Here is a 16704-nt window from a genome sequence, read left to right as displayed (position 1 = left end):
GGCCTGGGGGATCAGCTTGTCGCTTCTTCATCATACACAAGCTGAGCCTCCAGGTAAGTCAATGCATCGCTTCTTCATCATACACAAGCTGAGTCTCCAGCTTGAAGCGAACCATCCTGCCACTTCTTACAACATGGACCCCTTATATATGTCTAGTCTGAGCCTCAGCGGTCCTCCGCTGCTTGCCTCCTTCGTCTCGTTCGTCTCGTTCGCTTCGTTCGCTTCGCCTTCGCTTCGCTTCGTTCGCTTCGCTTCGTTCGCTTCGCCTTCGCTTCGCTTCGTTCGCTTCGCCTTCGCTTCGTTCGCTTCGCCTTCGCTTCGCCTTCGCTTCCCCTTCGCTTCGCCTTCGCCTCGCTAGTCTCCTTCGTGCGCCTCGCATGAGCCTAGCTCGGTGTAGGGGCGCGTAGCGTCACGACACCTTGCTCATTTGATGATCATGGGATTGTCTCCAGCAGGTACTTGCAGGGGGTATGTGCTCTGGTGCAGGTATTCCAGAACAATTGACGGGAATTCCGGATATTGATCACTTCCCCTGCTGATTGCTATTGACGCTCAGCTAGATCCAAAGAGATGTGGGAAAGAAGTGATGGGAAAAGCTATAAGTCTAGCTAACACGGCCAAGCTATATACTGAAGGTGTACAATAGTGTCGTCCCGCTAGATTCCGCTACTTCCCGCTCTTTCCCGACTTTTCATCCTTGGCATCCAGCCTTCACGCCATCTTCCGCCAGCTCCGCCAAGATACGCCAAGACGAAGTTATCCGACGAATCCCGACACTATGTCAATTCCGACAGGGAACTGGTGTCGATCTAGGTAAGATGAGTGAGGACTGTCTCGGAGTGACGAATGGAAGGGAAACGAGTCAGAGTTTGGAAGACGGGCGAGACTGTCGTAGAATGTAGACTTCTATCCCAGGCTTTGTGTCTGTCTCAGGAGCAGTCAATCTCCACCCCGTCGAACAACTAAGAAATCTACAGAAACAGCCATTTTCGCCGGCACAGCTGTACAGGGGGGACATAAGTTGATGTTCTGCGAAATGATCTGCGTAGCTGAAGGCTGGAAGGATCCAGCTCGAACCGAACGTACTGACATTTCTTCACGAGAGCCGTCCCACATCAGTGGTCCGACAATTATATCTGGCTACCATTTAGTCTGATGCCATCCAGCCGGACCGGCGAATAAATAGTGAGGTACACAATAAGCCTTTCCTTAGCTCCGCATGTCATTACATAGACCGGCGATCACCGCCGTAAGGCTCCCGTCACTAGGTAGATCTCTGTCTTTATACTTCTCCATTGTCAACCTATGTAATACCCTGTATACCTACCGAGAGACACCAGATATCGACGCCGCATAAACAGCAGCGCGGTGTGTTGGAATCCGCTGAGTACCGGTATCAGTCTAGGCGGGAGAGAGAGGAGTGTCTCAGGCGGTGAATGGAGTCGGGGCTTGCTTTCCGGGGCTGTCTCTTTGTACGTTGTAGATTGGACTCACTTACATTAGTTTTACTTATGTCTCGGCCTAATTAGTTCTCATTTCCTATATAGTCTGTCTTGTAGGCCTGGGGGATCAGCTTGTCGCTTCTCCATCATACACAAGCTGAGCTCCCAGGTAAGCCAATGCATCGCTTCCTCATCATACACCAGCTGAGCTCCCAGATCACACAGCTTGAAGCGAACCATCCTGCCACTTCTTATATGGTCGACAGCTATACTACTCGCAAGGGGAGGTGAGGGGAGTTGATGGGTGCCTCAGTGGAAGTGGGAGTGGGGCTGAGTGGGAGTGACTTGGAAGGATCTAGTAGGCGAGCTGTGAAACCAAGGGGCGAAGGAGAGGAGCGGGGGAGGGTTAGATCTCATGAGTCTGAGTGGCAAAAAGATTATGATTTTGAATCCTTGGGGAAAAGGGTCCCATGCTATAGTCCTGAGATGAGCCTCAGCTTTGATGCTGGAGTGCTCCATGTGAGAAAGAAGTGGCAGGATGGTTCGCTCCAAACTGTAGGCTTAGCTTGTATATGATGTAGAATCGATGCATTGACTTACCTGGAGGCTCACCCTGTGTATGATGAAAAAGCGACAAGCTGTTCCCCCGCCTACAAGACAGGCTATATGGCGAAAGACGAGTGTTTACTGCAGGCAGAGAACTAGATAGGCACAGACATAAGTAAGACTAACATAGAAATGAGTCAACTCTGGGACATACACGGATACAGCCCCGTACAGCAAGCCCTGACTCCTTTCAGCCCTTAAGACATGCCTCCCTCCCTCGCGTAGACAGACACCGGTACTCCGGACGTAAACACTCCAGCCTATCTTGGCGTGCTCAGTCTATCCGCTTCCAGTTGCTGGAGCGCTCCAGGCCTCCAGGCTGTCGGAGTGGTTGTAAGGTGGGTAAGGTGTGATGGCGGTCGTGAGGGGGGCATCACAGTATACCTACATATGCTTGATCTGAAAGCACATCCGATGCGGGCCTCCGCGGGCTCCCTTTCTTTCAAGTAATCCCATAGTGTTCTTGCTCATAATAGGTCCTGCTGCTCCTCTGAGTTCACTGAGCTCCTCCTTGAACACTATCTATCTCGCTGGCGGACTGATTGAGATCATAAGAAGAATGGACAGGACCGGTATCCCGGGGCTAGACCTTACTGTCCAATGTCTTTCGTATCCTTTGTATTGAGCTTTGCAGATGTCTCAGTCCAGCTGGAGTATCGACAAGCTCTTCCCTCAGGTCTACAAGCCTCAGGTCTACAAGACGATCTACACGCTAAAGACAGTGTTCACGACGTGTCTTGCTCCAGGAACCCGAATTACGGCGACTGTGTTGACATACGGGTCTGCGGCACCAAGTGTCCTTTGGTGTAGTGGGTAAAATTCCAACAGACCAAGCATGTATACCGACATCGCGCTTAGATTCAAGCAGAACAATCACGGCAACGGCGGGAGGCTGTCCACAGACTCATTGTCTGAACTGACCTTGTTACTTCCGTGGATACGCTGCATGTATCATAGCCATTGCTATCAGGTCGGGATAAACGCAAGACTACTTCATCCGTCTGGGCATGCGAGGCTTCGCGTCCATAATATTTGAGTCTTGTTGTCTCTGCACAGTCCTCGCTCACAGAGTACGTCCAGGCTCGAGATCCGTCCACGCATCGATACGCCGACTGGGAACTTGTGCTTTCGTTGCTAGTCATTCTCTGGCCTGCTCTGCCCTGGCGCTTTTGCGCGAAGGATGCTGTCACTGTATTGAGTCACCCTGTCCATCTCACACCGCTCGAGATAGCACCTGCGATGCTACGCTAATTACCCGTTGGATCACACTTTTCGCTGTCTCGCCAAGCCCCCTGCTCCCCTGCTCTACCGCCCCCGGCCGCCGAACGATCCAAGTCAATCCTTGTGCCAACGTATAATTGGTCAAAGCTTTCTCGAACGTCTCCTCGACAGCCTCCTCATCGATATCCTGGAGCCGGAAGGCTTTTGGCAGAGAAAACAGTGGAGACACCGTTTGCGTTGCGAGGCAGAGCCGAGACACGAATACCGCGAAGAAGTGAACGGCTACAGGTTTGAGGCTGACAAAGTCGAACGCCTGATGTAAGTTATCTTCATGCAAGAACTCACCTTGAAGACGGTAATATCGAGCGACCGCCGCCCGACCACGTATGCCGACATTTGCGCGACATTGGCACACCGCAACTTGGCCGCCTTTCCCGCATCGTCCCCCAACTCGCGCAAAAAGTCCCACAGAGCATATTGGAGGGTGAACCGATGAGAGTAGGATTCCGCGCAGAGATGGTTGATTATGAGTGAGTGATAGGGATTGTAGGTCTTTTCTGTAGCACAACAGTGAAGAGCGACCCGGACGAACTCCCGCTGCTGGGTCTCGGTGAATTTGAGGAGAGAGAGGCGATCGCAGGCATGTATATAGTCCTGGTGATCAGTAAGGTCATAACTGCTACTCACCTCGCTCGTCATGAGGATCACAAAGATACTACGCCGGACATCGGTATTCATTCCCTGGTTCCTCGCTGCTTCGAGCAGAATTTGCTCATCCTCCACCGCCTCGGTCTTCGTACTCGCGACCTTGGTGACCCTTTCCCGCTCGACGAGGGGATTGCCCGCCCAACCGGCACCGACAAGCCACCACTTGCCTCGCGTGTCGGCATCAAGAAAGTCTTGCAGCGAGACTCTGAGTGGCTCTGAGACGGCGACTGGAGGTCAGCTTGAAGGTCAGCTTGTAATCAGGAAGCATACCTCTTCGCTTGCGGCTCAAACCACCGAGAAACCTTTTCATTCGATTGACCGCCTCATCATCTGTGTTTTGCGTCGACTTTGCTTTGCCGCCCTTGAGATTGACTAGCGTCTCGATCATATATCTCGCTCGGGTTCTGACATCAGCGAGACTCCACTTGAGTACGTACGTCATGGTCTTTTCTTTCCCCTTGGTCTTGTCCTGAACAAGATTCACAATGTCCTTCAAGCTCGCTGGGTCGTCTGACCGAAGCTGCTGGCCTGAACACCGCAAGAGCTTTAGCAGCCCCTCTACTTGGATCTCCCCCATAATGGCAGCTTCTCGAGGCGTTTCGGCCAGTAACGAGCGGATGAGGTCGTAGATGAGGTTGGCCCCGATGACCTGTGCATTGTAGAGCTCAGCGATGAGTGTCAAGAGGTTGAGGGATGATTTGGAGGATTCTGCCATGTCCTCGGGGTTTGACCGGTGGTACTTGGTTATGGTTGCGTGGGCGAAGTGGGCTCCTGAAGATCAGCGCAATCCAGTAGATGGTACTGACCAAACTCTGTTCCTAGGATCCGGTACAGTGCGCCGACCAGTGTGGCGTATAAGATGACGAACGAATCGAGCAGGTTGCTCCGGTTGGCAATGGTAAAGAGAATCAGATTTGTGAGGCACGTTGTTACATCTTATGGTTAGTGGTGACTCCTACCGTGACCTACCGTTCCGAGGATAGTCTCTATACAGTCCCTCTATTTCGAGAAGCATAGTGTCCATGTTGGCCTCGCTCAGTCTCCAGTTAGCCTTGCTCCTTTCTGGGCTCACTTGTTTAGTATACCTTGAGCTTTACGCTCCAACTTGGCTCGCTCCAGCTCTTTTGCCTTGTCACCGCGAGACTTGGCCTCTAATTGCGCCGCACGCTCATGAGGGGGAATGTAGCGCGCTGCGAATGTGGGCAGGGGGTCATCGGTGGACTCAGGGGGTGGTTCTCTCGGTGAGGTGGCAGTCTCGGACTTGGCTTCCTCTTGCGCTTGTTGCTCGTCATCGGTAGTTTCGGCATCGGCCGTCACCTCGTCATCCTCGTCCGATGAGTTCCCCTCGTCCTCGTCCGAGACAGACTCCTCTTCGTCTGCCAGTCCTAATCCTTCTCCCCCAGGCCCAACGAGGTCTGCGAAACCGAGGAGATCTGATGTCAGCTACAGTCACCAGTCGGGACAGGGGGTTGAGGCGTAATAAAGTGTAGAAGCAACGCCCATCTTCCTCATGGTCATGACTCTCCTGGTGCAGCAGCTTCTCAACTCTGCCCTTCATACTCCGCCATCATCGCCGCCCTGCTCGAGCCGTTATAGCCTTCAACACAGACATGTAAGTGTCCAGTTGGCCCTACTCACCATCTAATCCGTCTTCCAGCTCCTCGTTGCCTTTCTCTTTCCTCAACATATACTCTAGCCATTCTATCTCCCCATCCTCTGCATCCTTCGAAGACTTTCCAGGCAGGGATAGTTCGGGTCGCTTTCGTTTCTTGGCTGGTGGCTCGGCGGGAACGTCGATCTTTTGCCGCTTCGGCCGGGGTAGGGGTTTTTGCGGTTCAGACGGGGGCAACGATGGGGCGGATGGCCGCTGGGCTGCGTTGAATTCTCTGAGAGAAGCTTTGGTATCCTCCTTCTGCGGTCTCGGGATGTTGCGAGGTCCCGCGCCTCGAGGTCGTCCCCGATTTCTATTGCTGGTCGCTGCGAATCAGCTCAGGACGATTAATGACGCACATCCTGACGGGTCCACCTCTGCCATCAGGGTGGTGGGAAGCTGGGGCCCTGACTGTCTCCCGCCTCTCCCGCGACTACTGGTGGAACCTCTTTTGTAGCTCATGATGATCAGAGATGTAAAGATGAACTCGACTTGTCAACAAAATTCCGCGAACCATGATATGCTGGACTCGCTTTACGTAAATAAAATCGACGCGCCGCTTTTCCCTCTTTCTCCCCTAGCTACTGTACTCTCTCTCCTTCTGTCTTACTCATCTCTCCACCAAACATGTCCTCCCCGCCTATCGATCCGCAGCTCCGCGACCCAGCTCCGGTAGCTTCATCCTCCTCGAAGCCCCCCGCAAAGCGCCCAGAGCGTGTCGGGGTCAAGCGGGGCAAGTACCGGCCGCGCGAAAAGCCAAACTGGAACGCCGACATCGTCCGCGAGCAGCGCGCCGAGAAGAAGGCCGCAAAGAAGCTCCAGAAGAAGGCGGCTAAGGCCAAGCCTCCCAAACCCATACACCATCCTCCTCTGACCTGTCTACCTGCCGAGGTGCTAGACCTCATCGTCCTCAACATCTGCCCCGTGGCTCACCCCCTTGCGGATTATCTACCGCATCCCGCCGAAACTCCCTACCCGCCCCTTTCGGTGAACGTCACGTCCAGCCTCAAGGCGCGTCCGGAACGGTGGGGCTCGGTACCTCAGGATGTTCTTGATGTGATTCATTTCGCCAGGTGCTGCCGGCAAACCATGCTCGCGTGCGAGAGGGTCATCGGGGGTCTGGGGGGAAGCACATCCAAGGCGGACGTCAAGGAACCGGAAAGTCATACCGCGAGCCGAAGGTATGTCAAGTTGGTGTCCGCGGCTGACGACAGACAACTCTTCATCCGCCTCGGACACGGCACGTCTTCCAGCTCTGCTCTTGTAGCTCAAATCGTCAACTCTCGCACGACTTTGGAGCACCTTGTCATTCATCATGTAAGCCCCGTGTCGACCAAAGCTGATGATAGTGCGGCAAGGAACATGGCGACTTCGAGCATAGCGCACAGCGGAACACTGATGATGCTTCGCCCATCAACCGCACGCCACCTCTTCAGCATGGACAGGCGGCCGATTACATTGCATTACCCCGTCTCCGGTCGTTGCAGATCGGCCCCGGGGTATGCGGCGAGTGCACCCAAGCAAGTCTTCACATCCTGGCGGGGCGCACCTTTTACAAATCCGGGGAGAGCTGGGTGAATACTCGACTGTACGGAGGATACAGCAACTGGTCCTCAACGGTCTTTGACCACGTCGCGGCTCCCGCGCTCGAGGCAATACAAATACACGTTGCCAACTCGACGTCTCGCCGCCGGCAACACTACCACCCATCCTATGCGGCGGTCTTTGATCGGATGGTCGCGGCCGAGTTGCGAGCCTGCATCAAGACGTTTTCGCTTATCCTGCCACCCACGGAACGGAGGTGGGGCGGATTCGGAGTCAGCGGGTACAGCTCGACGGTGCATCAAAAGACGAGGGAAGATGTGGAGAAGGATCTGGTTGAGCGGGCGAGGATTTTCCTCTCGGCGCCGGGCGGCCGGCCAAAAGGAAAGCAGGCGAATGTAGACAAGATCAAGGAGAAGTGGGCGTCGCTGGCAAAGACGGCGCTTGTCAAGCCAGCGCCAGCACCCAGTAGTCTTGGGCAGGCTGCTGCACGGGCAGTCGCTGCTGCGCTGGTGTCGTCCATTCAGCCTTTGAAGGGCGGAGGGAAGGGGAAGGGGAAGGCGGAACAGGTGAAAGAGAAGGAGGCGCCTGCGGCAGGGGAGGAGGAACGTCCTGGTGATGTGGCGGAGGCGTCCAAGGCGGAGTCAGCTTCGGCGACGGGGGAGGAGGCGTCTTCTTCAACGGGCCCAACCACCGACGGCGTTCCGGCGGACTCGGAAGCCGAGCAGCAAACCGGAACGCCTGCGCCCCGCGCGCATCGTTCTTTGCGCGACAGCGACGACACTCTGACCGAGTACGATCGTCAGGCCATCGCCAATCGCGTCCGTCTGCATCAGCAGTTCCCCGCCCTTCTCGGCAAGATTGTCGAGACATTCCCCAATCTCGTCTCTCTCCAGGTGCTGCGTCAAGGTACCGCTCGGATCGACGTGGTCGAGGGGCTATTGTCGGTCGACGAGTACGCCGCCGCCTATGCTACTCCCCTGCGGACACTGCACAAGCTGGAGCACCTCGATCTCGGTCTGGCGATCGTCGGCCGACGCGAGGTTCGCGACTTTCCCCTGGGGGTGTCGATACCGGAGATCACGCCGGGGATCAATCATCTGGTAGCGAGGGAGCTTGGGACGCGGCGAAAGATTCTCGAAGCGGATGTTGATCGAGCGTGTAGGGAGGGGGATGCTTGGCGGCGGAAGGTGTTGGAGCGGTTTGTGGGAGAGGAGACGGAAGAGGAGGCGGAGTCTGGGAGCAATGCGCCTGTCAATTTGGCAGCGGCAGAAGATGCGCCCGTCAAGTTGTCAAAGGGGTGGCCACTGGGGGTGAAGAGCGGGTTCGTCTATTCTGCGGATTTGCGGCGGAGGGGGATGCACCGGGGAGTATTGACTGTCTGGAACAGGGAGAAGCCGGCCGAGGGAGAGGGTGTTGCTTTGGCGGAGAAGTCTAACATTGTGCTGTAGAGGTTGTAGCTTGTATGTAGCGATTGGAATTGGGTCATTTGAAACTCGAAATCTGAATCTGAAACTTGACCCCAAGGCACCCACGAAACGGCTTTCACTCTTCACTTTGACCATGTCCGACTTTGCCGAGACCTCCTCTCAAGGACTTGAGACGTTTCTCATTGCTCAGCTAGAGGGTCTCGGCATCAGTTTACCGTCAGATGATCTCGAATACATTGCGCGTTTCGTTGAGGAGGACGGACTCGAGGTGGATGAAAAGGTGGAGGGGGTGAAAGGGATGCTAGAAGGGCTGGTCGAGGTGGGTCCAGCTTGGTGGCCAGCTGACAGCGTAGGACCTTCCTGATACGGATGGCGCTCTGCGCAAGGTTGTGGCGGAGTGGGATCGTTTACAGCTCGCCAGACCCGACCCACCACCGCCAGCCGTCCCAACTCCCCCACCCGAGGCAGCCGAATTAAGTGAAAAAGAGATTGCCAGACAATATGCGATGCGATATGCATACGTCGAAGGCGAGCTGGGCGAATTATACGAGGAGGGCAAGCCTGGTGGAAAGGCAGGGGACGCCGAAGCGAAGAAATTGGCAGAGGAAAAGAGGTTGCAAGTCTTGCAGGCGCTCAAGCTGGATGGGAAAAAAAAGAAGCACAAGAAGCAGCAAGAGGGTGCGTATCTGCATAGTCCGGGCTGACTGTAGTGGACCTGCTCGCGCCCAACCTCAACCGCGACAAGGTGAATATGCGGCTTCAGCTGGAAAAGGAGGCGCAACGGAATGCTTCACAGACGGTACGGGATCGGGACAAGGCAGCACTGGAAAAGCAAAAGTGAGCCTTCCCGTCGCCGAGCTAATGACAGGGCGGATATTGCCAAGGCCAAGGCGGATAAACAGAAGAAGGCAGCCAAGCAAGAACGTAGAGGATAAAGCATAAAGATCATAATCGTTACTCCTTTGTCGGCGCGTACGCCTCTGACCCCGCCGGGTGAGGCAAATCAAACTTGGTGCGGACATTGTAAAACACCTTGAGGAACTGGTGTCAGCTCGGTCGAGCGTAATCTCACCTTGGTCCTCGCACCCTGCGCACTAACGCCCTTGGCGATGAGGTCGTCCTCTGACATTGCAATCATCTCCCTCCAGGGGGTTCGTTCAAACGTGGAATTGTATTTCTGACATCAGCGGGATCGGCGGAGGGCTCACGTGTAGGCGCAAGACTCGTAACCACTGCGAAACGTCTTCGACGATCCGCATGTCGACATCATCCGGTCCAGCGACGCCAGCGCCGCTACCTGCTCCTCCTCCCTTGTCTGGCGTAGGCGACTTGCCCAACATGGGGCTTCGCCGACCAGGTGGTGGCTTGGCTGGCCCCCGCAAACCGCCATAACCCGCCTGAGCAAAGCTCGCCGCCGTCGAGAGCTGCTGCGCTTGAGCGAGCGCGAGCATCTGCGCGGGGTTCATCATGGGGTTCATGTTCATATTGGCAAAGTTCATGCCAAGGCCGGCAAGACCGTCACCGCCGCCAAATCCGAATTGATCCACGACGGGGCTGCGATTGTCCCGACCGGGCTGCTGGCCTGCGTTGATGAATTCGCCATTGTCGTTGTAATGACCAGAGACGTTGCGAGCGCCCGGACGACGAAAGTTGCGCGCATCGTCCAGGTTGACTCTGTCGATGGACGGGTCCGAAAAACTCGGCACGAGCGGAGTATTGGTCATGCTGGCCCAGCTGCCGTTCATCATGGGGGATGCAGGCTCGGGCTGGGCGAGACCAAGCCCAATTCCACCCGACATGCGAGGACCCGTAAAGTCGGTACTTTGTGGGCGGATGTCGGGCGTAGGGCTGCGGCTGCGGTCCGAGATGGGTGAACCGCCTCGCTCGACGACTTGATCGAGTTGACCGTGCCACCGGTCATGCGGCTGGAGGGTTCCGGGAGCCGAGATGCGGTTTTGACGAAGTTTGTTGCGGTCGTCTGCGTAGGGGGAGCCAGGGCCGGGGAACCCAGCGCCACCGCCAGCGGAAGGGGACCTGAGCCCGCTCCCTGCGAGCTTGGCTTCCATCTGGGCTTGCATTCCGGCCGATAGGGCGGGATTGGGGGAGAGCAACGCCGTCATGGGGTCGGACTGGGCCATGTGGTGGAGGACGCTGAGAAAGAAGCGGATCTGAACGGGTGTGCTGTGTTGCAGCAGCGAGTATAGGGCGGCGGTTCGCTCGGCCTCGGATAGAACGCGGAACCCTGCCATCAGCGGGGTCTTGGATCGGCTTACATTGCTCGATAGCGCCCAATTCTTCGGTAAAGTTTTGGTCCGTGCTCGCTGCGGCCATTTCTTCTAGGGTGGCTTCCCAGCTTGCGAGGTGCTTGAACCACTGATCGATTTGTTCGGCTGTCGTCAGCGAGTCCTGGGGTGGGCTTACCTTCTGGAGTTCTTGCATCGCCTCGGGAGATAAACTCGGAGCTTGGACGTGGAGTGGCGCCGGACGCTGAGCGCAAACCACTTGCAGCGCTTGGTCGGGGCGATAGACCCATGGTGACGCCTGAGCTTGCATGACGGGGTTGTGCGTTAAAGGCGTTGGATATACCCAGGCCTGCAAAGCCTCTGGACGCTGCGGCGGTAGGGGGTGGGCCAAGGGATTGGCGAGTGAGTTTGGCTTGATTGGTTGAATGCGTGGGCGTGGAGGGAGCTGGAGAGGGTGAGGGGGAACGATGGGGTCGCAGGGTTTGAGATGCCATTGTAGATTGATATATATGATCGCTGCGAGACCTGCTCTGCGATGTTGTTGTGTCGTCAAGTCAAGTCGAGCACAACACGTTAATGGTTCTGAATCAAAGGATCGAACGCGTTGCAGTGTGGCGGTGTATTACATAATCTATGGTCAACTGGGGAAGGAGCCCCGCATTCCTCGTCTCGTGCTATTATCGATTATTCCCGACGCGCAGCTCCCCCAATCAACCTTCATCCACATCCTTCAGATCACTTTTCATCAACACATCATCTAGTCACAATGGCGCCTATGGAGAAGGGCTTCAGCTGGTCCAACATTGCTGTTGGTGAGTGAAGAACATCAAGCATAGCTAACGACAGGCGCCACCATGAACATGTTTGAAGTCACCACGCTCGGTCAACCTCTCGAGGTGCTCAAGACACAGATGGCTGCCAACCGCAGTCAACCTATCGCTCAGGCGTTCCGTACCGTCTGGTCGCGCGGAGGTGTTGCTGGATTTTATCAGGGGCTGATCCCATGGGTACGTTCCGGACCTTCATAGCTGACCGCAGGCCTGGATTGAAGCTTCGACCAAAGGCGCCGTCCTCATCTTTACCTCGTCCGAGATTGAAAAGTATACCAGAAAGGCGTTTGATCTGTCTCCCGCCGGCGCGGGTATGATTGGCGGTATCGGCGGTGGTGTCGCACAAGCGTACGCTACTATGGGTGAGTCCGAGCTTAGACAATGCTCATTCAGGCTTTTGCACTTGCATGAAGACGGTCGAGATCACACGACACAAGCAGAGTGTTGCCGGTGCCGCGCCCGAATCTACGTTCAAAGTATTTTTGGATATCTACCGTCGGGAAGGTATTGCCGGGATCAACAAGGGTGTCAATGCGGTCGCTCTACGACAGGCTACCAACTGGGGCAGTCGGTTTGGTTTCGCACGTCTCGCCGAAAGCTCGCTCCGCAAGGCCAAGGGCATCAGGGAGGGGGAGAAGCTCGGTGCGGCGGACAAGATTCTGGCGAGCACAATTGGGGGAGCGTTGGCGACTTGGAACCAGCCTATCGAGGTGGTGCGCGTGGAGGTGAGTGTAGCGCTGGCTCGGCTGATGGTAGATGCAATCCGCCATGAAGTCTGCCGATCCTACGCGACCGGCCAAGAAGACTGTTCTCAACACGCTTTCCTACATTTACCGCACCAACGGTCTCAAGGGTCTTTACCGAGGTGTCGCGCCGAGGATTGGGCTGGGTACGTGAAGGGTAGTGTGTAGCTGATGACAGGCGCGTGGCAGACTATTTGCATGGTCAGCTTTGCGGATTATGTCAAGGCAGCGTGAGTTGTGGATTGAACCAGCTGATGATAGAATTGGTACCAGTTAAAGGGTTTTGGTTCTGGGCACATGTATATAGATCTAGAATATGCAAGTAATGGAGATGAGTCTGCAACTGTCAGGCGACAACTTGAGATCCCACAATCACCCCGCCTACCACCTCGTCAGCCCCACCCCTGGGCTCGCAGAGGTTTCCCGGCTGCAACATGCCACAGCGAACGAAGGTCACGCCGTGCAAGAGAGATTTGGCATGAGCTGAGAGGAGCGCTTATCGGCCTGGACAAGTCACCCTTCAGACCGTAGGATCCAGGCGCAGTCTCTTAGCTGTGGGTTGCAAGCTGTCAGTACCGCTTGGACTCCGCCGCTTCCACCCCGCCCTGCAAATGATCCGCCATCCTCTCGACTATGCCCGCACCCTTCCCAACCTCAGCTGCACCAGCCCAGCAAACCCACTTCGGTTCAATCCACTTTGGTTCGATCATGATATGCATCCCAGCGAAAGTACAGCAAAGAATAGTACAGCCACTACTTCTTCGCGGCCCTGACGATCAGCTTTGTTCGATCAAGAAGCCAAAGACTCACTCCTCAGCGGCCTTGGCGGCGAGACGCTTCTGCCTGGCTCCCTCGCTCCTCTGTCCAGCCCGAGCCTCACGCAGCGCCTTGAATGCCTGAACGTCCTTCTCGCCGCTCTCGATAGCACGGGGTGCCTCGGCCTCGTACACGGAGGGGAGACCGGGGAGGGTGCGGGTGATGTGCGAAGTCAAGTCATCGCCCTACAGTCAGTTTGGCTGTAAGATAGTGCTCACCTGTGCGTCGCCGCTCTTAGGCTTGCCGGCCTTGCGGGGGAAGACCACCAGCCTCGATCGGTACTCCTTGAGCCTCTCCACGTTCAAGTTCTGGCCCTCCTCCGACTTGGAACGCCTGCGGTGGTCGACAACGATTCCGAGACCCTTTGCCTGCTTCCTCGGGACGCCAGCGAGCTTGAGCTCGGAGAGAGTAAATCCACGGCCCTCTGACTATTAGCCAGAGTCAAAATTTCGAGGATAGTGCACGTACCACGGACGCGGATGTTGTATCGCTGAGTGGGGCATCGGACGACGGAGCGGAGACGCTGAAGGGGCTGGGCACCGGTGGCAAGGGCCTTCTTGGACCGAGCTGTCCGCCTGCTCTTCTTCCTGCCTGGCTGGTCGAACCAAGTCTTGACCCGTCGCTGCCAATCCTTGTGCTGAATGATTAGCGAACGTCTCGGTGTCGATGGGAGGGCGACTAACGAAGTGGTTCTTGGGCAATTGGTTGTTGTGCTTGACCATTTTGACTGATGGATGAGCTGTGTAAGGGTATAGTGTCTAGAGATAGCTTACCTGTAGGTGTTGATGGTTGGACAGACGAGTGACGCGAAAAGCAAAGGGAAGATTGAAAAAGTGCCACAAGTTTGGTTGCCGAAATTTCGGCGTTATCACAGTCCGTGCGTCTGAAACATCATTTGCTTCCGCCTTGGACACCCACCCTTATGAGTCTGCAGCGCCTCCTTCTCTTTCCTCTTAACGCAAATAACACTTCTACTCAAAAGCACCACCTCTGAACCTTTGTGGATCCTCGCAAGAGTAGACTCCCAACCCTATGGTCGAGTTGGCCGTCAATATTGTGGAACAGACCGAATACGAATGGCGTTTTGGGTGGGTCGCCTGTTCTTATAAAATTATAACAGAGGGACCCAAGACACGTTCGACATGCATCCATAAGTATGAAGATTTCTTGATTCGAGCAGGATTGTACGCATGTTGGGGCCAAGCTGATGCTGACGCTTGTTCTACGTTGGTGCATGGCTGACTAGGGATGGCTTACACCGCAAGTACTCTGCCGTACGATCGAGAGATCATCGATCGTGGCTTTGTCAGTTGCCCTGGCAGTGGGGTTGTGTCTTGATTGAGCATGCGACTTTGCTCCGGAGGGTTCACTGACTGACCATCCTGGTTTTCTGTTGGGACTCGTCCTGCCACCCTGATCTTTCCCCTTTGCCCCTCTTCTCAGCTGATCCCCCCGCCGACTCCCTCGTCGCTCCGGCTCTCGCCACTCGCCCCATCCGCCTCCCCTGGGGCTACCCCTGCGATCCTGCTTACCTCGACTCGACCGCAGTCTCCGCCCTTCCCCAGCAACTCCACCTCCCCCTCTTTGCGGTCAATCTTGTCGAGGACGTCGTTCGCGGCTGGAGCGGTCGTGGCGTATGCGGAGACGCGGCATGGCACTTGGTGCGGTGGGTCTCGCAGATGTCGGGGAGAGAGCGCAGGTGTCTGCCTGGCACAATGGACGGGGCGGCGAGTGGCAGGGGCTGGCGAGGAGGATGGCACAGAGTCGAGGACAAGGGGGAGGTCGTGATGACGGTGGCGGGTGGATTGGACGCTTGGCTGGGTGGGTCGGCGTGGGCTTGACCTTTTGAGGCGGCGTTAGTCCAACGCGGAAGGCGGCGGTGAGGTGTGGCTTCGAGGTATGCGAACTCGGCGTGTGCTGATGACGCTGGATCGGGGTTAGAGCTGGGTGGCGAGGCGCTGGCGTGGGCTGGGCTTGGGTACGGATCGGGCCTGCTCGGGAGGGATATGAAGTGCGATGGAACGTGTGAGAAGCGCGGGGAGTGTGGACTGGGGATGCTCAGGTGGGTATCATCCGGCGCCGTTGGGGCTGGGATATGGACTGGGGCTGGTAGAGGCGGAGTATGAACTGGGGCTGCGGTGGAGGGGGATGGATGGGGCCTCCTCTATGGGGATATGAATGGGGACACTACGGGTGGGACGGGCCGCCACGGAGTCTGGACTGGGGGTGGGTCGAGGGGGCGTGCGGATGGTGGAATTCTGTAGGAGAGTATGGACTGGGGATACTACGGATGGGGGTGCGGACTGGGCTCCCAGAGCGAGGTCATAGATTGGGGCTTCCCTAGAGGGGTATGGATTGGGGCTACTTTGGCGTGAGTGCATGCGGGGAACAACCATAGCATAGGACAGATTTGGGAACACCTTGAGCCGCTATGTATCAGAGAGGGGGTGTGCTGAATAAGTGATCATGACGTAATTTCTTTCGCCGCACCCAAAGTTGGGGCGAGCTGGGTGGATGGGTGCGGCTGTGCAGTGGATTCCTTTGCGCTGTAGGAGAAGGTCACGCATGCCGATCTGGATGAGACATAGCCCGTCAAAGTCATTCATGTGGTGAAGTATGGGACTCATGCGGTCAGCTATCATTGAGAGGGGGATGCGGAATATATAATCGATCACAGGAGGTTACTTTTCGGCCCGTGTAAGACTCAGATGGATGCCTGCATGGGTGATAACCAGAGTTTGGTACGGGCCTCGTGCCCGGCCTGAGTCTTGAGGGGAAGCTCGGGCCTGTGCGGCTTGCGGAAGGGGCTAACAAAGGGCATGCGAGCGATGCGGGGTAGAGACGCGGGGAAAGGACGGAAGACGGATCGAAATTGAGGAATGAGGAGTTGGATTTCGGCGGTGGGATCTGGGTTTGGTAGGGTTTTGTCGGCGTTTGTCTGCGTCGGAACAAGGGTGAGGATACTGATGCCGGCCTTCAATAACAATTGTAGGTGTAGCTTCCATTGAGCTGCAGCAAATGACCTGACGGCTTGCCGGTGGACGAAATTGGGGCTGCTGAGGCGTTGGGATATTGGGACCGCCCAAACGTCGGGGTCATCATCGCGGGGCTGCAATTCTCCTGATGGGGGCTCTTCGGCGGCGAGTGAGGATTGGGTCTTCTCTGCCGGAAGGCGTAGATCAGGATTCTCGCGGCGGCATGCACAGAATGGAGATCCCATGGTCGCGGATAGAGGTTGGGGCTGCTCTAGCACAATAGAAGGGCTGTCATGGCCGCAAGTACTGTAGAGTACGGATTGGGGATCCCGTAGCGCGTGATGCATGGATGGCCGTGTGCGGTCGGGAGCCGCTATGGCAAGGAGTTTAGTGTCGCTCAGATCACACAGAACATGGGAACAGCTGCTGGTGCCAAATATCTGAGAGGGGACTACGGAATGATCGTTCGTGTTAGGAATACGACGTCTCAGCGGGAG

The 16704-nt window shown here is 56.2% G+C and overlaps 6 protein-coding genes across 6 annotated transcripts; 3 read left to right on the top strand and 3 right to left on the bottom strand.

Moving 5' to 3' along the window:
* Positions 1-3261: 3261 nt before the first annotated feature.
* MKK02DRAFT_36070 (putative osmoregulation-related protein) lies at positions 3262-6090 on the bottom strand (the record flags this gene model as incomplete). Its single annotated transcript, XM_053089338.1, has 9 exons — positions 3262-3582; positions 3615-3923; positions 3957-4204; positions 4248-4381; positions 4415-4748; positions 4784-4912; positions 5063-5410; positions 5616-5954; positions 5988-6090. 9 exons carry the CDS (start codon positions 6088-6090, stop codon positions 3262-3264), a joined length of 2265 nt encoding a protein of 754 aa, XP_052947984.1.
* Positions 6091-6255: 165 nt separating this feature from the next.
* MKK02DRAFT_42594 (uncharacterized protein) lies at positions 6256-8621 on the top strand (the record flags this gene model as incomplete). The annotated part of the gene is made up of 3 exons (XM_053092069.1): positions 6256-6809; positions 6843-6945; positions 6978-8621. The coding sequence occupies 3 exons, from the start codon at positions 6256-6258 to the stop codon at positions 8619-8621; spliced, it is 2301 nt and encodes a 766-aa protein (XP_052947983.1).
* A 112-nt stretch (positions 8622-8733) lies between these two features.
* On the top strand, positions 8734-9441 carry MKK02DRAFT_42593 (uncharacterized protein; the record flags this gene model as incomplete). Its single annotated transcript, XM_053092068.1, has 3 exons — positions 8734-8919; positions 8954-9278; positions 9311-9441. 3 exons carry the CDS (start codon positions 8734-8736, stop codon positions 9439-9441), a joined length of 642 nt encoding a protein of 213 aa, XP_052947982.1.
* A 113-nt stretch (positions 9442-9554) lies between these two features.
* Positions 9555-11337, bottom strand: MKK02DRAFT_23404 (uncharacterized protein; the record flags this gene model as incomplete). The annotated part of the gene is made up of 5 exons (XM_053086728.1): positions 9555-9641; positions 9673-9777; positions 9809-10842; positions 10874-10990; positions 11022-11337. 5 exons carry the CDS (start codon positions 11335-11337, stop codon positions 9555-9557), a joined length of 1659 nt encoding a protein of 552 aa, XP_052947981.1.
* Positions 11338-11609: 272 nt separating this feature from the next.
* On the top strand, positions 11610-12693 carry MKK02DRAFT_42591 (mitochondrial carrier domain-containing protein; the record flags this gene model as incomplete). The annotated part of the gene is made up of 7 exons (XM_053092067.1): positions 11610-11655; positions 11690-11850; positions 11882-12035; positions 12067-12398; positions 12430-12562; positions 12595-12646; positions 12678-12693. The coding sequence occupies 7 exons, from the start codon at positions 11610-11612 to the stop codon at positions 12691-12693; spliced, it is 894 nt and encodes a 297-aa protein (XP_052947980.1).
* A 476-nt stretch (positions 12694-13169) lies between these two features.
* On the bottom strand, positions 13170-13954 carry MKK02DRAFT_42590 (putative 60S ribosomal protein L13; the record flags this gene model as incomplete). Its single annotated transcript, XM_053092066.1, has 5 exons — positions 13170-13185; positions 13227-13417; positions 13451-13656; positions 13701-13869; positions 13916-13954. 5 exons carry the CDS (start codon positions 13952-13954, stop codon positions 13170-13172), a joined length of 621 nt encoding a protein of 206 aa, XP_052947979.1.
* Positions 13955-16704: the final 2750 nt, after the last annotated feature.

This window comes from Dioszegia hungarica, assembly GCF_025882075.1.
Source record: "Dioszegia hungarica strain PDD-24b-2 chromosome Unknown MKK02contig_6, whole genome shotgun sequence".
Lineage (NCBI taxonomy): Eukaryota > Fungi > Basidiomycota > Tremellomycetes > Tremellales > Bulleribasidiaceae > Dioszegia > Dioszegia hungarica.
The sequence above is the reverse complement of the archived record's forward strand: the minus strand, read 5'-3'. Positions and strand labels throughout refer to the sequence as shown.